General features: G+C 54.6%; 2 protein-coding genes across 6 annotated transcripts; one reads left to right on the top strand and one right to left on the bottom strand.

Annotated features, from left to right (window-relative positions):
• The first annotated feature begins 41 nt into the window (after positions 1–41).
• SH2D3A (SH2 domain containing 3A) lies at positions 42–6,385 on the top strand. The gene is made up of 10 exons (XM_072602046.1): positions 42–121; positions 1,398–1,497; positions 1,909–2,306; positions 3,101–3,186; positions 3,286–3,911; positions 3,998–4,113; positions 4,682–4,859; positions 4,931–5,042; positions 5,211–5,396; positions 5,488–6,385. The coding sequence occupies exons 2-10, from the start codon at positions 1,417–1,419 to the stop codon at positions 5,646–5,648; spliced, it is 1,944 nt and encodes a 647-aa protein (XP_072458147.1). The 5' UTR covers positions 42–121; positions 1,398–1,416; the 3' UTR covers positions 5,649–6,385.
• TRIP10 (thyroid hormone receptor interactor 10) lies at positions 6,364–18,369 on the bottom strand. Of its 5 annotated transcripts, none has more exons than XM_072602048.1 (15): positions 18,316–18,369; positions 13,039–13,154; positions 12,739–12,795; positions 12,461–12,608; positions 12,214–12,276; positions 11,702–11,806; positions 11,489–11,617; positions 11,196–11,342; positions 10,594–10,788; positions 9,325–9,489; positions 8,880–8,989; positions 8,302–8,434; positions 7,939–8,069; positions 7,352–7,473; positions 6,364–6,915 (listed from the first exon to the last, which is right to left on the bottom strand). In XM_072602048.1, exons 1-15 carry the CDS (start codon positions 18,352–18,354, stop codon positions 6,767–6,769), a joined length of 1,809 nt encoding a protein of 602 aa, XP_072458149.1. In that variant the 5' UTR covers positions 18,355–18,369; the 3' UTR covers positions 6,364–6,766. The 5 variants fall into 5 exon arrangements, with proteins under 5 accessions (XP_072458149.1, XP_072458150.1, XP_072458153.1 ...); XM_072602049.1 differs by lacking the exon at positions 18,316–18,369 and adding an exon at positions 17,288–17,384; XM_072602052.1 differs by lacking the exon at positions 18,316–18,369 and adding an exon at positions 16,230–16,976.
• Positions 18,370–20,546: the final 2,177 nt, after the last annotated feature.

Raw genomic sequence — 20,546 nt, 5'->3', positions numbered from 1 at the left:
CTGTTCTGAGGGCGGGGCCAGGTTGGGGCGGTGAGCGGGGCGGGGCCAGGTGCAGTCCAGTGCGGGCTGTGGGTCTGAGTCTCCGAGTTGGAACCGCCTCGACTGCCTTAAACCCCTCCAGGTGTGTTCTGGGTTTGGGGCAGAGGTTGGGGGGGGGGGAAGGGTGAGAGGGCGTTGCTGAGGGGGCCTCAACTTTGTGCCTGCGGGGTCTAGGAGGATGGGGAATCGAGATCATCCCCTCTCGAGGTTAGCCCGAGGCAATAGGGAATCTTCTACTCATCCACCCCTCCCTTCCCACATCCCCACCCTGGATATTTCTGTAGATTGGGGGTGGGGGGGATGTCGATGCTTGGGGTCTTGGATGAGGAGAAAGGGCTTGGAACTGAGTCCCTTCACCCTTTTCTGTCCCCGGAACTTCCTTCTGCTTCTCTCCACCCTCCCCATCCCACTTGACTCAGGGCGCTGGAATCCCAGGTACAGCCACAACCCCAACTCCACGCCCTAAGGTCCTGAATTCTCCCTACCCCTCAGGCTCAGCAGAAACACTGGGGAAACCCTCTCCACTTACTCCTTTCCCTTCCTTTTCTCTCCCAAGTTGTACCCTGCCCCTCCAACATGATTGGGAGCTGAGTCCTGAGTTCTGTCTAAAATCAGTGTTACTCTCTGTGGGACCCTGGACAGATAATGTCCCCTCTCTGAGCATCAGTAAATAAGGAAGGAAATAAACATTGAGTAAGCCACCTACTATGTGCCTGACACTGTGCCAAGTAAGCTCTTTGAATCCTCACAACTCTGAGACAGAGGCTCTATTATTCTCTCCACTTTACAGTTGAGGAAACTGAGGCACACAGAAGTTAAGTGAATTACTTAGGGTCACACTGCTAGTAAGTATCTGAGGCTGAATTTGAATTCGGGTCTTCCTGACTCAAAGTCTGGCTCTCTATCCACTGCTCTCTCTAGCACCTGAACTAGATGACCTCCTCTTAAGGTTCCTCTGGACCCTGGCCTTCAATGTTCTATGTCCTAAAGCCCCCCTCCAGTTCTGACATTCTATGTCCTAAGGTCTCATCTTGCTCTTACACCCCTTTAAGGGCACTCATTGCAGGGAAATGCCTTTGTAAACCTTTGGGTTTTGTATACATGTGGCATTGTTATTTTCTAAAGGCCTTGACAGCTCCGGAATGTTTTGATTGATCCTCATGCTTCCTTCACAGTGTGGCCTGGGCTTTTTTTTTTTTCTTTTTTTAATAAACGAAGGAACTGGGACCCCTTAGAAGGGAAGAGACTTATTCAAGGTATCCCAGTCAAGTTAGGGGCAGAACCAACCCTAGAATCTAGGACTCCTGGCTCCTAGTCCCCCCTCAAGGATCCCCATCCCCTACTCTGTCTTTTCGAAGTGGGGCTCAGGAGCTGCCAATGGAAAAGGGAGAGGAACCTCTGGACCCTGAAAAAGAGTTGGTTGAACAGACCTGGTACCATGGAGGACTGTCCCAAAAGGTAACTGCTGAGCACCCCCTGGTGGAGACTCCTGGCTGAGGGTATTGTGCTCTTGGTATCTGGTGCTCAGGCTTAACTTCTCGTAGTCTGTCTCTAGACATCTGACCTCCCAACTTGAGGTCTCCTCTACCTTCTGATAGCCCAGTGCCCTATCTCCCTACCCTACTACCTCTACTCCTCTTTCCAAAAATGAGGAGCCCCTGCCCGTTTACTCCAGTCTCTCGAGACTTCAGACGTCTGGGCCTACCAGTCCTTGCCATTCATACTCTATATCTCCTGTTGTTAAAGCCTCTTTCTCTGGGAGCTTTAGACAACTGAATCCCCGGCCACTATCAAGCCTGGCTCCCTCTATATGATGCTGTAAGTCTTGAGCTTCAGGTTCCCTGCCAATCTTGCCTTTTCTGTCCCTAGGAAGCAGAGGCCCTGCTGCTGGAAAATGGGGACTTCTTGGTATGGGCTTCCACTTCTACCTTAGTCTTGGGCCCAAGCCCCCTGATGCTGTCCTGCTACTGGGGTGGCCAACCCCTCCACTTCGAGGTGGTTCGTATCCAGCTGCGCCCACGTCCTGGCAGGCCTCATGCTCTCTTCCAACTGGAGGATGAGCGCTTTCCTAGCCTGCCTGCCCTGGTAAACTCTTATGTGGCTACACAGCGCCCATTGTCCCAGGCCTCAGGGGCTGTGGCTTCTCACCCCATCGCCCGCTGTGGACCTCCATGTCCTGTGACCTTTGACAAGCCACAACGCCGGCGGAGCCTAAGTGGAGATGGCTGCAGGGATGGTGCTCTCCAGATCCACAAAGGGCTGCTCAGGTATGAGGAATTGTGGTGACATTGGGGCCAATGGATGGGTAAAAGGAGTCAGGGAAGAGCATTAGTCATGGTGCTTGTCCCTGTCCCTTCACCATGACCATTGCTCAAAGAACCCTTGCAAAAGAAGAGGGATCTCCGTCCTTGAGATGGCACTTGGTGGTCCTTATGGAGACAGGAACTTGGGGATCAGCATCCCCACTACCCACCGGGGAAGGAACAGGGGAAGCAGCCATGGGAGGGAGAGACAAGGCAGCAGAGTACAGTAGAAAGAGCCCTGGACTGAGTCAAGAGACCTAGGTCCAAGCCCACCTCTGCCATCTTGGACAAGTCACCTCATTTCTCTAAGCACTGATTCCTTCATCTGTAGCATAAGATGTTTTGCATTGCCTACCTCATAGAATTGTGAGGAATGTACCTCGTAAGCCTTAATGAACCACCCAAGTATGAGCTGCTAAGATTCATTCAATCATAATGAGCTGGGGGAGTGGACTGAGGGTTCCCTGCTTCCAGAGGCAGCAACACCCTGCGAGGAGAGAAATCCTGTCTTATGTTGCCATTTCCCACTTCCATGCCTTTGTCTTACACAGCTCTCCCGAGTCTCTAAATGTACTCCCTTCCCACCTGTACCTTGTATACTCTCTGGCTCTCTGTAAAGCTCAGGTCCAATAGGGGAAGATGTTCTTTCCTTTGAATGTGAGGATCGATTCCTTTGTAACTAGCTAGCATCTTAGCACAATTCCTTGGGCAAAGTAGGCACTTTTCATTAATGCTTCTTGAATTGAATTGGCCACTAGGTCCAAAGAGTTCAGTGGTAGCCAGCCAGCCAGCCTAGACATCCTGGGCCACAAGGGAGGCCCCCTGAAGAGTAACAAAGAACCAGGTGAGTTGAGGAAGCTGGGGGTTTCCCCTCTTCCCTCTGCTTCTTCCCCATCTCTGCCTTATCTCCAAGTCTGTCCCCTTGTTTCTCTCTGGTTCTCAGGTTCCCTGGACAACCCTCACATGGCCAAAGTGGTACCTCCTGCTTCCCCACTTTTCCGTACAGGCAGTGACCCAGTCCTACGTAGGGCACAGCAACTGGGCATGAGCACCCTGCTGTCAGGCTCAGATGGGCAGCTGCATCCCAAGGTGCCACCCAAACCCCCACGGGCACCCTCTGTAATGTTACCTCCCACCTCCTGTGAGCTGGTGCCCCAGGAAATCCTCCAAGGGAAGGAAAGCCATGGGGAGGAAGCTGGGGCCGGGGAAGAGACCAAGGCTGGACCCAGAGATGGACCAGAGACTGAGTACAAGACAGAGGCTTCACCTGGGGAAGAAGCTGTGCAAAGGGAGGAGCAGAAGGATCTCCATGCACCCCAGGCCCATCTCAGCTACAAAGGTCTACAGGAGACTCCTTGGTGGGAAGAGGAGGAGCAGGAAGAGGCTTTAGATTTCATGAGGCCTCAAGGAGACGTCCCTGCTGCTCTCCAGCCCCAAACCTTCCCTTCCCGCCTGCTGGGCCCTGAGAACCCGCCCTTGGAGCCCAGCGCCCTGCAAACCCTTCGTTCCCTGTTCCTGCAGCATGATGTGCCCACCGTAGCCCAACACCTGCTTCTCACCAACTGCCAGGTCAGCAGGCCCAGAATCTGGCAGCATCATGACTCGAGATGTCCCAAAAGCACCTTTCCCTGAGCTCACCAACCCTCTCTTCCCAGGCAGCCCAGGTCCTGGGTGTGACTCGAACTCAGCGTCAGGCAATGGGCGTCCACTCAGGTCTGGAGCTCCTCACACTGCCTCACGGTCACCAACTTCGGCTTAACCTATTGGAGAGGTGAGCCCCTACCTCCCAGCCCTAACCCTACCCTTGTCTCCCCCAGGGGAACACCAGAGGATAACCATGCTACCCTCACAGCCATTCAGACTACCCCCTTTACTCACCAACCCTGCCCCAGAGTCAAAACTAGGGTGAGACAATAAGGACTCTGCCCAAGGGTGTTAAAATTTAAAGGGGGGGTAATGATGGCAACATCCTCTTGGCACAGAACATACCTGAAGAGCTCGGAGGGGCTCTTTGCAACATAGGTAGCAAGAATGAGTTAAAATAGAATGCAAAAATAAGACATCAGTATCTTGAGTTTTATTTCATGATGGCGATGTACACATACATTCACATTCCTCACTGGCCCTGTCATCGTCACCAAATTTATTTGAGTGTGGTTCATGTGGCTTGACCTGGACAGAAATTGCTAGTTCTGCCTTCCAAACCTTTGCAGCTTTAAATTTCCCTTCTACTCCCCACCTCCACCCCCATTGTCCCTTTAACCTCATTGAACTTACACCACTCTGCCCTCTACTTCCAATCCCCTTTTCTTCTCCCTGACCCCACAAACTTCCCCCAGGCACGAAGCCTTGGCCCTAGCTGCAGCCATAGCTGTGGTTGGATGCTCAGGGCCAGTGGCAGAACGGGTGGCCACCTTGCTTGGCCTTATCCAGCTGGCACTAGCCCTTCGGACTCCTGGGGGTACAGGAGACCTGTTTGCTCTTTCTTCAGTGATGACTGCCTTGCAGCTGCCCCAGGTAAAGTGAAGGATGGGGAAGGGGACTGGGTTCAGATGGGTTCAGGGGCTAAGCATGCCAGATCTCCCCAGATCACACGGCTAGAACGGACGTGGCGTCTCCTCCGGCAGAACCACACAGAAGCTGCACTGGCCTTCGAGAAGGAGCTAAAACCCTTTGTCCGAGCCCTGGATGAAGGGGCTGGTAAGTGGAGGCTAAACCTTTGCCTGGTGGCATTTTAGACCTGGAAGCAGAGAACTGGGGTCACCTAGTCCCTCATTGCACAGCTGAAGTAACTGTGGCCCAGGGAAGATGAGTGATTTCCCCAAGGTGGCCCAAGAGGCCCCAGTAGCTCCTTTCCTCTCCTCACAGGAATTAGTCAGCCAGGGGAAGTGGCCCTGCCTCACATAGTACCTGTGGCCCAGCTGCTGGAGGGAGCTCAGCTATGGGGGTCTGATGAGGAGAGCTGTGAACGGCTGCTTTGGACGCTGCAAGGAGCCCGGATCATGGCCAACAATGCCTCCCACTACCGTGAGGTGGCCAGAGCCAGACTAAAGGGTGAGTTCTGTCCTTCCCCCCAGAGGAAATCACCCCTCCCTCCTTTCCTCCCCCACCTAATCTTCTGGGCTCTTTCCCTTTCCCCTCCCAGGTTTCCAGCCCACCCCAGAACTGTGTGAAGCTTTCCAGACTGAGTTTGCCCTGAGACTTCTCTGGGGCAGCCGGGGTGCTGGAGCTGGACAGGCTGAGCGGCACAAGAAGTTTCACCTTGTCCTCAGTGCCCTCTCCCGGAGGCTGGAGCCGGAGGGCTGAGGACTGAGTGAGCACCCACTCTCCTCCGACATGAACCTCCTGGGGGCATGATTTGCTCCCGCAGTGCTACTTGGGACCTTGCCCCAGGGCACCCACACGGAGAGAAGCGAGAGCCTCTGGAGCACAGGGGAGGCAGGTGCAGCTGAGCCCTCCACCAGTTTCTCTTCCTCCTCTCCTTTGCTGGGACCAGGATGTGCTGCTGGCCCCTCTCTCTCTGCCCTTCCAGAACCCAGAGGCTTCCAATGACAAGGAACTTACTACCTCCTAGAAGTTACTGCTCTCAGGGAGTTGAAATCTGCTGCTCTGGAACATTTTCCCACCCCTCCCAGCTTTTCTTCCACAGTGGGAATGGCTATTACTAGGAAGCCCACCCCCCCTCCTCTGTTTGTGCCCTCTTGGATAAGCTCCTTTGTGCGGAGAAGGTGGGACCTGGCCACAGCCTTCCCACAAGTCACAGGGATCAGATCAGCAGAGAAGCTGGCCCAGGCTTAGATGGAGCGTGAGGCTACATTCCAGTGCCACAGAGACATTGGCCGGGCAGCTGGAAGGGACAGAGGAGGTCTTTATGGTGCCCACCTCCAGTGTTCTTCACACTGTCTGAAGCACTATCCTGACAGGTGGGTGAGGTCCCTGAGCAAGGACACAGCAGTCTGGGGGAAGAGTCCAGTGACACAGGCCGCCCACCGACTTCTAAATAAAGCTCCAAGTCAGGGGCTGCACACAGTCCATTTATACAAGTTTTGTTTTGTTGTTTTTAAAAAAAAACTGCACTTGCCGGAGCACAAGTATTTACATCGAGTGTAGGAGGCACAATGGGGCTGGGCCTGGCAGCAGAGGTTACACAGGTCCCAGCTAGAACTCTGGGCTGAGGAGCATGTGGGGAGCAGAAGCCCAGGCCACCCCAGGAATAAAGTGCATATATGGTGTGGAGTGAGGGGCAGCCAGGCCCAGCCCCACTCCTGGCCCCCTGGGCAGGGTCCTAAAGCAGCAACAGCCGGGCCCTAGGAGAAAACAAAGGGGCAGGACCAACTCCCCATTCAGGGATCCACCTGCCCCAAAGGAGGGCCAGGGGGCACCCCATTCAGGGATCTACCCACCCCTGGAGATAGCAAGGGGGTTCAGCTAGGTGTGACTCGAAGGTAGGAGGTAGGCACGTAGCCCTCACCCCCCTGTTTTCGCCGGACCCTCGTCCACCCATCGCCTTTATCCTCCTCCATTAGGCACAGATCCTCGCCTTCATCCATGGAGATGGTGCCCTCACTGGACCCTGATGTGGATAATGGGAGATATGAACAAGACTGAGGATGGGCCAGAAGCCCCGCCCCTCCCCCAGACACTGACCCAGTTACCTGTACTGACTCAAAGCTTCCCCCTAAAAGCAGGCCAATCAGAGGGTCATAGAATTTACAGCTGAAGGGGCCCTTTAGAGTGTGCCTGCTCAGAGTCATGCCCAGTACAAGTGGCAGAGTTCAAATTTGACACCCAGATACTCTGACTCCAAAGCCATGGTTCCCTCCATGCCAGTAGGCATGCAACCTGAATCCTAATGAAAATGCATAAGGTTGAGCTCCTGAGAGAGGAGAGTGTCTCCTGGCACAGGGAGCCTGCTGTCTAGCGATGTGCTGGGCGGCTTTTATAGGATATGCCTCAAGTGGAGTTCAGCTGCAGCCAGCCTGGCCAACTCTACCCAGCTTCCTTCTCACCTTCAAACTGGTAGACAGCAACACAGTGACCAATGGGAAAGGCTGGCTCCTCCTCAAAGTCTTCCTCAAACTCAGTGTAGATGGAAGTGTCCGTTCCCTCATCTGAAGGGGGAGCCTCTGGGCTGGGGACGAGGAGTTAGGAGTGAATATTTACTACCCACCCCTCACTGTACCCTAATCCCCTCTTTGGTGCAGCCCCCACCTACCCTGCCCTGCCCCCTCTGGCCAAGGCCCTTCTGGTCCCTCTTCTACCTTAGCCACCAGGGCTGGTCCCTCACTCCTCCCACTCAGGGCCCCTGTCTATTCTTGTCTTCCTGCCCATTTAGCCATGGTGTGCATCTGTCTCTATCTCCCCATCTCTCCCCCTCTCTCTCTTTTCCCCCAGGGTTCTTCTGTATCCTCCCATTCACTTCCCCCATCCTAGGGCCCTTCTCCAACAGACCAGCTGTTCATGTGTGTACACAGACACACACACAGACACACACACATGCACACACAACACAGACACACACAGCACACACACAACACACACACACCTCCCTCAGCCCCCTAAGGGCTAGCCTCCCTCCTAGGCCCCAACCCCTCACCTCTCCTTGTCAGGAGAACAATTATTTGTATCTGGGGGAGCCCCTGTTGGGGGTTCTGGGGGATGACCGTGGTGTCCCAGGCTGTCCCTGCGGCTACCCAGAACTCTGTTCTCTGCCTCGGCCAGCCACATCTAAAAGCAAGGAAATCAACATTTGGAAGGGCCTGGTTGGCCATGCACGCCACCCCCCACCCCCTCACCCCCTCCTCATCTCCCATCACCCTCCAAAGGCTGACAGGAAGGTTTCCTAAGGTCACTTCACTGCTTCCCTAGGCCATGATGGGAAACAGCTGGAGCCGCCCCCCCTCCCCCCTCCAGTGACTCAGCTGGGCTGGCTGCCAGGTCCTAGACCAGAGGAGCTCACCTCATACTTCTGAATCTCCAGCTTTAGCCGCTCAATGTTGCTCAGGGTCTCTGAGATGCGGGGCTCCAGGCTGGCAGGGTCGCCCATCTGTGGTGTCTTCTCATAAACATCCTTCATCTTCTTTAGGGCCTCCCTAGAGAGCAAAGAAAGGAGGTTCCTCAGTCTGCCCAGCTCCCGGAATCCCAACACAAGGGGCGGTGGAGGACGTCTGGTTCCACCCAAGCCTGAGCAGGGCATCCCAATAGTGATGGGGAACTCCCTCCAGGGGACAGCCCAACTGCACAATTCTAATTGAGCAAATCCTACATAGAGCGGCTACTTGGCAACATGCCCCCCGCCCCTCCAAGCTCTCCCATCTCAGTCAAGCAGAGCAAGGCTAATCTCTCACACAGTTACTCAAATACCCAAAGAGAACAGTTGTGCCCAAGGGAAATGGTGCTGGACAGGGAGGACCAGAGTGGAGCCAGTCTTTGCTATTGGCATGACGTTGGCAGGTCACCAACTGCCCTGGGCCTGGGTTCCTGGATTCTCTAGAGGGCGAGTGGCCCCAACGCCCCTCTCCTGGCCCCATTGTTCACCTCTGATCTATCTCCTTCTGGAGCTCCCGCCCTCGATCTTCCAATTGCTGTTTCAGCTTTTTTCTTCGCTGCTCAGGGGGCAGGTGGCTGAAATCCTCAGTGGCCACTGTCTAAGAGCAAGGACAGAAGGAGATTCAATCTTTCCCCAGTCTCCATATTCCCACAGGTCCCAGGAAGCCTGAATCTCCTCCCTGTCTCCAGCCTTCCCTGACCTTCAGCCCAGCAGCCCAAGGAGCCAAGCCAGAAGTCCCTGCCACGCAGCCCCTTGACCCTTCCTAATGAAATCCTAAGTGGGGAGAGAGGGGTGAAAAGGTGAGGAGGCAGGTGATCAGGGTGGAGCTGCCTGGCGCCCAGCCTGTCTTGACCCACCCCTTCCCTTGCCAGTGGGAGGGTCATCACCTCAGCACCCCCGAGGCCCCTTCCCAGGGGCCAAGCGCCCACTTACCCCTCGACTTCGGAGACTGCGGAAGGAGGCTATCCGGGGCTTGACTGACTTACTGATCTCACTCAGTAAGGCCAGGGGGTCCCGGCCGAAGCGAGGGGATGGGGGTCCATTAGCGTACGCCGAGGAAGGGGGGCCCCCCAGGGGGGACAGGGGTGGGGGGGGTAGCTACAGGCAGGGGCAAGGGAGGGGGGATGGGATGGGGATGGTCAAGAGCAGGGATGGATGGACAGACACACAAAAAAGGAAAAAAGGAAACACAAAATGGAGAAAAAAAACGGTAAGAAAACTGGGACACACATACACACAGGGACACAAACATGCACATTCCAGAGATCAACACAAAATACGAAGCGAAGGGTGGGGAAGAGAAGGGAGACAAGGCTGTGAGCTCCCAGGAGGACCAGAACACCCTCAGCAGTTTACTAAGCCTCAAGCCACCAAGCAAGGAATTGTGGCTGCCCTCCCCCCACCTCCAGCCCCTGTGAATCTCAGGCCTTGTCTCCCCTAGTCTAACACATGCAGAAGTAGCAGATCCAAGACAGGCAAAAGGTGGCAGGTCAAAGATGAAAGCCCATGGGATCAAAGGTCACCCTCAGTATCTGGGAAGGAAGCACTCACTAGTGGCCTGGGGCTAATGTCATAGAGGCAGGAGAACCTGAGAGGCAGCACTGGGGTGGCCCCTGAGTGAGCATTGGGGGAGTGGGTCGGCGTGAAAAGAAAGTCTGGCTTCCAAACCCCCCACCTGCCCCAACCCCCAAGATGAGGTCGTGTCCCCAAGACGCAGAGAGGGAAAAGTGGAATGAACAGCTTCTTCTAATAACCACTTCCCCTGCCCACCACACACTCTCACTCACACACACACACACTCACACTCACACTCACAAACTCACACACTCTCTCTCTCTCCCTTCCAACCTCAGTAAAAGCCAGCTGCATGCAGAGCAGAAAGAACCATATTAAATCTTCAAGCTGAGAACCCATCTCAGCCCCCTGCCCCCGCCCTGAAACTTCAGGGCCCAGGGGACTGGGTTCTCCATCCCAGCTGGGATCAGAGCCAAGAGGAAGATTCCAGCCCGGGACTTGGCGTTCTGGCCTGTGGTTCCCTGGGGCTTCAGGGGTGTGGGGGTGGAGGGGGGCTGACTCAACGGGGCCCCACCCTCCCCCAGGCATTCGAGTCTCTGGCTTGCTGACCATCCAGGGGAAGGGGTCAGAATGGAGCACGCCCCTACACACACAGCATCCAGCAACCCAGGCCTCTCTGACCCCCACCTTGTTCTTCCTCCCAAAGGGCCAGCGCTTGGGGCGGTTCCTGACTGGGCCTCGTGGGTCAGGGCGCCCATCAGGAGGTACACCTAGGCTGCTGTCTGATGGGGCACGGGTCATGGGCTGGCTGAAGTCCTCAAACTCAACATCACCAGGGCGAGTGAAGCCAGATTTATGCAGCCCGATGAGCACCTGGGAATCCTGGAAGCAGGCAGAGGAGACTGTGTTCGAGGGGAGGTGGAGCAATCCAGGCCCCCATTCATCCGGCTACTAGCCCCAGCCGGTCTCCTCTTGAACATGAGAGCAGAAATGACTTAGGGCTAGAGGGTTTCTGAGCAGAAGGTGACCTTTGGGAACATGTAAGTCCATCAACCGCATTCTACAGATGGAAAAACTGAAGCCTAGGGCAAGGAGGGACAAAGTGCAGGGTCCCCTGGGAGGGGAGTGAGGGGGTCAGTGGCAGAGCAGGACTTAGCTCCAGACCTGAGACCTTCCAGAGCTATCACCCCCGCCCCACCCCTCGGACCACCTTCCCCAATGGCATCCAGCCCTGATGCTGTAAGCTTCCTTCCTTCTCACACCCAGCACCCCTGGGGCCCAGCACCCACATTCTTGGGGTCCACAGCTGCAGCAGCCACCTTCATGCCATCTAGGCATTTCCCAATGATAGGCATCACCTGGAGCTCGGTCTCCGACAGGAGCCCATAACTAGCACCAAGTCGGGCTGTCCGCCGCTCATCCATGTCCTGTAGCTTCTGGAGAGGCATAAGGAATGAGAGACGAGGCTGAGAAGTGGGAAGACCAGAGATGGATGAGGGGTTAGGGAATCTGGGGAAAGGAGAGGGGCCTAGATCAGCTGGGGGTGGGAGGGACCCTGGGCCAAGAGGGCCTGGCTGCTCACATCGAAGATCTGAGGCATCTCTGTGAAGTAGAAGTGGGCCTGGTCACGGTTGAAACGCTGTAGCTGGGCAGCATATTCATTCTTGCTCTCCTCTGCCATGTGGCTGCGCACGTGAGCTTGTTGCTTGGCCTGGGGGAGGTCACTTAGGTCACAGCCCAGACTACAGTGCCTTGAAGACCCCACTCCACCCCCAGAGTCCCACAGCCCTCCCACCTTCTCCACATCAGCCTTGGTGGCATTGATGTCCTGGTCCAGCCGCTCGGCCGTCTGAGCTGCCTTTTCTGCCTCCCGACAGTCTCGTTCAAACTTCCGTTTGCTCTGAGGAACGCGACAAAGACAATGAGGTCACCTACAGGCAAGCCTCACATTCCCTGGCTTCAGCCCCACCACACCCTAGGGTTTGAGGGAAGAAAAGGGAGAGACTTACTGTTCCCATTTTACAGAGGGAGAAACTGAGTCCCAAGGAGGTGAAAGGACTTATTTCCTTATGGTCAAATGCGTGTGCGTGCGTGCGTGTGTGTTAGTAATAAAGCTGGGAAGTGCTGGCTTTTCCCACTGAATTTTCACAGTTTTAAGTGGGGATATTAGAGGTGGTCTACTCCCCATCACTAGGAGCCCACCCCTGCTGCTGGCCCAAAGGCTCAGAGGTATGTGGGACCTCCAGCTCTGCATTTCTGTTCGTTCCTCTACCCTCTCTCCTCTTTGTCCTCTGTCGTAGCACTCACATTCTCTAGCTGCTTGAGTCCGTTTTCCAGCTGCTGCTGTGCCCGGCGGCCCTCCTGGAAATGCTGCAAGATTAGGGGGGAGTGCTTAGAAATGAGGGTCCTGGGGACTCAACTGGGGCCCAGCTGCCTGAGAGAAACTGAGGCAGGAAGAGCCAGGGCCCAAGTTGACTATCTCGGTCAAGAGAAATGGGGTCAGGGGCCTTGCCAGGTTGGGGGGGATTCATCGGGAATGCCCAGGGACCCTTACCATCTTCCGCTCCTGCTTGATGTCCTGTGAATACTTGGTCAGCTCCAGACACACCTGCACGGTTAGGTTCTCAGCCACCAGCTCCCGCTGGCCAGCAAAGTCATTGAGCTCTTGTAAAACCTGCATGAAGGACTGTTGCTGACTGAACCTGGGGTGGGGACAGGGTTGGGGGAGAGGAGGAGAGAACTTAGCGTGATTGACTTCTGTCTCCAGGCTTCCATGCAGAAGCCAGGAGAAGGGTATCAACTCCACCACCCTAGCTATACCCCGCTCCTCACTTGGACTCCGGGTCATCCTTTGTCGATCTCTTGGGCAGGTATTTTTTCACTAGGCTCCTGTCAGGAAGATAGGTAGGAGAGAGAGGAAGAAAACCATTGAGTCTAGGCTCTGCCCCCTCTCCCCTAACAAGGATCCCAGGAAGGCTTGTCTCAGAGTCCCTCCCAGCATCGGAGTGCCGACTTCCCCCCTCCAGCTTCTTTCCCCCAGAGAGAACCTCCCATAACCTCCCCTGAGCCTGGTGGCTCCGAGTAAGCCAGCTCAGGATCCCCGAGCTCTGAGCCCTGCGGTCGGAGGCCCACCTGAGCTGCTTGGCATAACTCTGTTCCACTTCCGTCCGCTCCTTCACAAATTTCACATATTTGTCTAGCAGGTCCAGGCCCCATTGTGTATGGCGTTCAATCACCTCAAACTGGTCCTGAAGGGAAGCAGGAAATGTGGGGGGCTCTTTAAACAAGTTCTTTCCCCTCTCTGGGTCTCAGTTTCCTTCTCTGTGAAAGGAGGGATCTAGTATCTTTTCCAGCACCAGCCTTCTCCAATCCTATGACTTCAGAATGGTCGGGGAGACCAGATTCCTAGCTCCAATTCTTGGCCCATCCCCACCCCCGCCCCTTGCCCCCATGGGTGTAGCCATCAAAGCCCCACCCCTGAAAGACTGGACTGGGCGTGGCCAGGAAAATAGCTCTAACCCTTCTGGAGGAGAGGCCTCAGAAAAGAGAAGCCCAGGGCAGTAGGAGGTGTCTCCCCCATCAGTGTCCCTCAGCCAGAAGCGGGGAGACTGGTGGGAGTCCAGGGGGTTGAATCCCCCTCCAGCATCTAGATACTAGGGTTTGTCAGTGCAAGGCTCGAAGAGAAGGGGGGAGCCACAATAGCCTCAGAGAAGCCTTGCTCTTCTCCCCAGGGACAAAATTAGCCTGGAACCTGCCTGGTCCCTGGCTCTTACCCCTAAGGCCCCAGCTCCAGCCAGGTTACCCCACACACACCCCTAATCCCCCTCCATTCCGGAAAATCCGGCTGGGCGGGCAGGAGTGGGTGAGTCAGGCACTACAGAAAGACAGAGAGGGGGGCAGTGTTACTGGCAGGCAAGGGGCGGGTACTGCCCCATGGGCCAATAGTACTTAACCCCCCACCCCCCAGGGCCTGGAATCAGGGGTTCCTGAATTCCCTTCTCTTTGGGGGGACCAGGAATTCTACAGCTTAGGTAGGTCCTAGCTGTTTGGTCCATGTGGGACAGGAAGAATCATAAGACGTGCCTGGTTTAGAAGCCTGGTTGGTTCTCCTCCCTGTCTGACCTTGGGCATGTCACTTAATTTCTGTGGGCCTCAGTCTCCCCATAAAAGGGTTTCCACTCTGAAACCTATTAACCTATTACCCTTCCCCAATTACATGGCATAAGGGTCTTGAGGAAGAGAAAAGGAAATGTCACCACTGTCCTCTCCCTACAGAAGGAAAATTCCATGTTCTTTCCCTCCCTCCTCCTCCTCAAGAGTTTCAGGGGAAGCCCTATCCAGAGTCCCATTCATTGACTCAGTTCCCCCTGAGTCACAAAACAGTCTCCATAAAGTCCCAAGTATTTCTGGGCCCTCGTTTTCCCTTCCTGCTCCAGGCCCCATCATACAACAACATCAAAGCACCTTCTTGACCATATTTACTACTTCCCCACCCCATCTCCCAGCAGCACTGAGCTGTTTCATTAGGTAGCTCCCCACGGTAGATGGAGTTCAAGGAGCTGCCTGGGTTCTATCACCACTTCTGCCACTTCCTGGCTCCGTGACCTTGGTTGAGTTCCTGGCTTTCTCAGGACCTCAGTTTCCTCATCTGTAAGATGAGAAGGTCAGACTAAATGGTGTCTAAGATCTCTCTCAGTTTTGGCCTTCTAACACTCCCTTCTTAACCTGTCTCCCTGCCCTTCCTCAGCTGAGTCAGGCTGCAGAAAGTGGCAAGAAATTGGTGTGGCCATTCGTACTCCTCCCAGGTGGAGTGCCCCCTACCTTCCTGCAGAGCAGAGCTCCAGACTAGGAGATCCCCCTCCCACTCTCCAGCTCTAGTCTTTAGTAACTTGACTTGACCCCTCTGCCACCTTGCCCGGGGGATTTCTGGGGATTTCTGGAGGGACTTGGATTTTCCAGGCCCCTGAGAGTGGGAACTCCCAGCAACCAAGGGAGGTAGAGAAAGAGGAGCTCCTTGTACCTCCCATGGATAACTGGGCTCCTTCCCCAGAGTCCTCAGCCTCTCTGGCCCCTCCCCCTTCATGGAAGAAGCCCCTGTAGTGTAAAAGAAGGCAGGATAACCCCTCTCCCACTATTCAAGCCTTCCCTCCAGGGATTTTATCAGTCTCACTCCAGTCCTTTAGAGCCCAGTAAATGGATTAACCCCAGCCAGGAAGAGGGAGGAGCCCAGGAACCAGGCCCCCATCTCCTAAAAAAGAACAAGGGAGGGAAAGACATGTCTCCAGGTCACTGGAAAAAGTGTCAAGAGCTTTCCTGGGACAATATGGCTGAAGAAAGAGTTGTGGCACCAGACTGGAGACAAGGGTAAATCCTGGGTCCTAACAACCACCTGGTGGATGTCTGCTTACTACTCCACCCCACCCTCCACTCCGCTATGTACTGAACCAGCTGCCCCTGGGCAAAGACCCAGAGACCCAGTAAGATAAGAAGGGGTCTGACCTGGTCAGGGAGCTCAAAATAGGTGACCTATTCCAGCTTTCCACACACACGAGCCTTTCATCTGGCAAGACAACTTAATTCCTAGGGAATGACCCTAGTTCCAGAGCCCCCAGTACAGCCTAGGCCTCAGCTCATCCTCCTCCTATCTAGCCCAGGCCCAAAAGTGAGGGTGGAGAAACTGAGACCATGAAGGGTCAAGACCCACCAAAAATCATGTGTTTCTCCAAGGGAAGGCCTCAGCAACTGGGACCACTTGCTGCTGGTCAGAGCGCCTGACTGAGCCCTGAGGCCAAGAGTCCATGAAGTCAGTGTCCCCCCTCCCCATTTCCATTCCTCCAATCTATCACACTATCTATCCCAGGAGTTCCCAAAGCCAGAGAGTCAAGGAGAGCAGGGGGAGAGCCAGAGTAAGAGCTAGGGGTTGGAGGGGTGGAGAGGAATCTTCCTTCCACCCTGAGATTAGAAGCCCTCCCAGAGGTCCAGGCTGATCGGAGCCAAACTATGAGACATCCATCGAGGACAAACTGGTTTGCCAGGGAGAGGGAGAGAGACAAGAGGGCCAGAGGGCCAGGGGTAAGGAAAACAAAACAGGGGAGAGGAGGGCCTGAGGCCCAGCCAGGGGAAGGGACCCAGGCAGCCTAAGGACTGGGCCTTTTGGGGGTGGGGTGGGGGGAGGGCTGGGATCCCTGGCCCAGGCATTAGGCTGGGAAGGAAATCCACTTCCTGTTGGGGGGGTGGGAGGGGGAGGAGAGCAAGGGATGTAAACACAGTAGCTCAAGCCAAGGGAGGGGTCACTACTGACAAGTCCCCCCAACTCTACCCACCAAAAATCAAGGGTCAGCTGCTGAGTGGTCTGTCCCAACCACTGGAAAATCCTCTGGTTCTCCAGGACCATTAGTCCCCCTCCACCAAGTCTAGCCAGGCCTGGCCTCCTCAGGGCTATGAAGAGTATGGGAAGGAGAGGGATCCCTATAGGACTCCAGAGTCCAGCCTCCACGCACAGACCCAGGAATATACGCCCTCTTAGATATTAGGATCCTGTGTGGGTGGGACAAGAGGGTCAGGGTCCCACTGGCAAAGGGCGCTTTAGAAATGCGGCATAAATAACTGGTTGAGGTCAGCTAGGTCAGTACAAGGGAAAGGGGAAAGAGTTCCTTGGCCCTAGCTCTCTCTGCCACCCTTCCAACCCTATAGTTCAAAAGGGCGGCGAGGCCGGTGACAAAAGGCAGGACTCGAATTCCAGTGGGGAAGAAGGCAAGTGGGAGAAACTGGGGAGGGATAGGAAGGAAGACAAGAGGAGAAGCATACTGGGACGGGAGAGGGAACAGGAGAAAGAAAGAGGTAACTGAGAAAAGTAGGGGCTTAGAAGGACTAGGAGAGGACAGGGAAAGAAGCACCCGGGGAGGGGCAGCAGAGACCTTGCAAGAGGGTCTGGGCAAGGAACCGGGAGGCGAGAGGAGAAAGCAAGAGGAGAAGAGGAACTGGGACAACATTGGGAAGCGGGGGACTGAGAGACGGAGAGGGGGACGAGAAGAGAAGCTGAAATCCAAGTGTAGAGAGCTGCCCGAGGGCTGAGCTAGGGGGAGAGAACTGAGCGGGGGGCACCGGAATAGACGCGGGGGAAACGGAGAGGGAACTGGGGGGAACTAGGAGAGAACGTGGTGGGGAATGGGAAAGAAATGGAGGAGAAATGCCAGGGGGCCGGGGAGAGAGTTGGGAGAGGGGGCCGGCGAGAGAACTAACCCGGAGGGGGAACAGGAGAGGAGGGGGCCAGAACTGAACCGGGACAGGGGCAAAGGAGAAAACTGGAAGGGGGCCCCGAGGAGACTGCGGGGGGTGCCGATGGAAGAAGCGGGGGGGGGGGGGCCAGGAGCAGACTCACCCACAGCTCCGAGCCCCAATCCATGCTGCTCCCGCCGCCAGCCCCGAGACACTGCCCCAGCCCAGCGCGGCCGGGCCCGGCCCCGCCCTCCGCTTCCAGGCCCCGCCCCTGGCCCGGCATAGCCCCGCCCCCTCAAACTAGCCACGCCTTCTACCTCCCCAGCGCCACCGAACCTCGGAATGGAAAGTCGGGGAGAGGTGGGGCCGCGAGTGGGAGGGGAGGGGCATCCACCCCACCCCCTTTTAAAGACCTAGGACTCTTTCTAAAGCCCCGGAGCTACCTCCAGCCACTTAACCCATTCATTATCCAGCTCCAACTGATTTCCTGGGACCTCCCACCCCCTCATTCCCGCTCTCTCCCTCCCCCCAATCTCTTAAAGGGACGAGACGCTTTTTCTGCTTCCCCAAGAAGCCAACCCGTTGCCAAATTCCTTCCCCCCTTAAAGGGACATGGCCAGATTCCCCTCCCCTGCTCCCCAGACCAGACCACACAGAAGAGGAGACAGGAGGCTGAGGTCACTCGGTTATTTTGAGTACAGGGCCAGTTTCCAGACAGCTACCTTGTCGCCACTAATGGTCTCCGGCCACAAGGACAAGAGGGTGTGCGGTGGGAGGCGGGGGAGCGGGAGCGGGGGGAGGTGAGGGAAGGGGGGAACCGAGCCGCTTCGATCCTACCCCAGCCTGACCTCTTCCAAGGCCACCTTGCGGTCAGCTCCATTAGCCACCCCCCCTCCCCAAAAAAAACCCTCTGCTTCCTGGCCCGGTTTGCCCAAACCCCAAGGCCCCCAGCTCCTCTGCATCAGAAATGTAGAGACAGATCGACCTTGGCTGGTGGAGCGGTCCCCAGCCCCACTGCCTTAGCAGCTCTCTCGTCCCGCCTTGCTCAACTCCGTTTAACTCCATTCCATTTCCTGGGATTCAGACAGGCCTAATTACCACCTGATTCACTTCCACCTGGATCGGCCCCAGCCCCCTCCCCCGCCCCCACCCCAGACACCCTGCCCTGAGGGACTGGGAAGTTACTCTCACCTCCGTCCCAGGCCTGGAGACCTCTACCTCAGAGCCCATAAAAGTCAGTTCCCACCTTGTAAAACTCTTTGAGGCGCTGGGATAAAAAGAGAAGGATGGGGCGAAAGGTCCCAACCTGCCCCTTTCTTCCTTCTCCCTCGTCCTATTGCTTGGACTGGCTTTACTTTGTCTGTAGTCTTTAGCGCTGCCTGGGCTGGGGTCCAGGTCTCCCTGGTTCCCAGCCACTTTGGGGTCCTAGATGGAGCCAAAATCATCCCTTCCCTCAGACTACGCCCAAGACCCTATCAGTTGTTGTTCCTTTAAAAAAGTTAAGTGTTTACAGATCCTGGGGAGTGGGGAGAGACAGGTTGGGGGGGGTGTCTGCACTCTGGGGAGCCCACACCCCAAAATTTCGAAGGGCAGACCTGGGAGCCTTGAGGTTCAGTCACCACTGGGACACGTGCCCCACCTACTGGTCATTTGGGAGGCAGGAAACTTGCACCATGCCTAAATGGGGCCGGTGTCCTCATCTGGAAGCTAAAACAACCTAATCTATAATACTACCTCTGTAGGTTCTTCCTATCACCTTAACCTTGTACATATCCCAGGAGCAGTAAGTCCTGCTCCTGAAAAGACAGAAACAGAGCACTACTCCCTCTACTCTCTCATTTGCTTCTTTTCCTCAGTTTCCCCCTTCCAGGAAATGATAGGGGATAGAGACTAGGCCTGTGGTTTTATTAGTAAAGGGAACTAGTGAAATGTGGAAATTATCTCCGCCAATTTGAGTCATCTCCTTCTCTGCAAATCAGAGTCCAGAGCTGCACAAACCAGGAAAAGATTAAGAGACTTGTCCAAGATTACATAGTTTCATGTGTCGGAAGAGAAACTTGAACTCAAGTCATCCTGGCATTTCCATCATTCTGGGATCCAATAAATCCACTACACATTTATTACGCACCTATTATGTGCCAGGCACATAGGTACTAAGTGCACCTAGGGAATAAATGAATGAAATACCAACCAGTCAACTAACGAACATTTCTTAAGTAACTGATAGGTATAAGGTGAACCTTTCTTTCACACTTACTTTGTGCCAAGCACTATGCTCAATTCTGGGGATAGGAAACCAAAAGGGAAATAGTCCCTTCTCTCAAAGAGCTCACATTCTAGTAAAGGGAAATAACCACTTAAGGGGAAACCAGGGAAGGGGATTTTGGTTTGGATAGTTATAAGGATGTTACAGGTTTCAAGAACCAGAGGGAGGTGAACCCTCGTCCAGAGTCTCCCTCCATCTCTGCATCTGTCTCCTTTATCTTCACTCACTTAACTTGTCTCCTAATTCTGACCCTCACCATCCCAGGGAGGTAGATTGACTCATTCTTTCCAATAGCAGTGTTGATCTGATTACAGTCCCAGAGTTAGAGGGGCAGGGGTTTGGAGGCAGCTGGTGAGAAAATGGTGGGGGAGTGGAGCTGGCATGATTTAGTGGGCCACAGCCAGGACCTCACCAATCAGGGTCTCAGGGACCTGAGCTAAAAGGGTTGTGTTCCAGGACATGGTTTCTGGTCCAGGGAGCTGGGGAAGCTGTCATTTTTTTAAGATTCTACCTCCCTCATGCCTAATGCAGGGATTTGCTTTGCTTAACTACACATGTGTGGATGCAATGGATTTTGTTTTTCTTGCTTTCTTAATGGGGGGAAGGGAGAGAATTCAAAACTGGAAAGAAAACAAATGAATTATAAATAAATTTCTTTTAAACAGATTTTGTCTTCATAACATCTTTACATCAATATCTCTATGCCATCCACTTCAAGGCCCTCATTTCCTTTCTCCTGGACTAGCCTTCTAATTGATCTCTCTCTTTTCAGTCTCACCCATCTCTAATTCATTGTTCTAATAATTACAAAACTGATATCCTTAAAGCACTTGGGGGAAAGGAGTTGATCAGGATAATCCTGCTCAATTGTGTCTCACTGATCCACATGGTAAAATCACAAGATATAAACGCTAGGCCTGGAGTCAGAAAAACCGGAATTCAAATGTCACCTCAGACACTACCTATTTGATCCTGGGCAAGTCACTTAACCTCTATTGGCCTCAACTATAAAATGGAAATGATAAAAGCGCCTACCTCTCAGAATTATTTTGAGGATCAAATGAGATATTTTGTGGAGTTTAGCACAGTGCCTGGCCCATGGTAGGCACTTAATAAATACTTGTTTCGTTCTTTCCCTTCTTTGTTCCTTCTCTCC

Source organism: Notamacropus eugenii, chromosome 4 (genome assembly GCF_028372415.1).
Source record: "Notamacropus eugenii isolate mMacEug1 chromosome 4, mMacEug1.pri_v2, whole genome shotgun sequence".
Classification (NCBI taxonomy): Eukaryota; Metazoa; Chordata; class Mammalia; order Diprotodontia; family Macropodidae; genus Notamacropus; species Notamacropus eugenii.
The sequence above is the reverse complement of the archived record's forward strand: the minus strand, read 5'-3'. Positions and strand labels throughout refer to the sequence as shown.

Coding starts and splice junctions, on each gene's coding strand:
- SH2D3A (XM_072602046.1), top strand. CDS start 1,417: ATGGAAAAGGGAGAGGAACCTCTGGACCCTGAAAAAGAGTTGGTTGAA. Junction 1,498..1,908: donor ATGGAGGACTGTCCCAAAAG/GTAACTGCTGAG, acceptor TTCTGTCCCTAG/GAAGCAGAGGCCCTGCTGCT. Junction 4,860..4,930: donor CTGCCTTGCAGCTGCCCCAG/GTAAAGTGAAGG, acceptor AGATCTCCCCAG/ATCACACGGCTAGAACGGAC.
- TRIP10 (XM_072602048.1), bottom strand. CDS start 18,354: ATGGGCTCTGAGGTAGAGGTCTCCAGGCCTGGGACGGAG. Junction 11,807..12,213: donor GACTCAAGCAGCTAGAGAAT/GTGAGTGCTACG, acceptor CGCGTTCCTCAG/AGCAAACGGAAGTTTGAACG. Junction 11,618..11,701: donor CCAAGGCTGATGTGGAGAAG/GTGGGAGGGCTG, acceptor GACCTCCCCCAG/GCCAAGCAACAAGCTCACGT.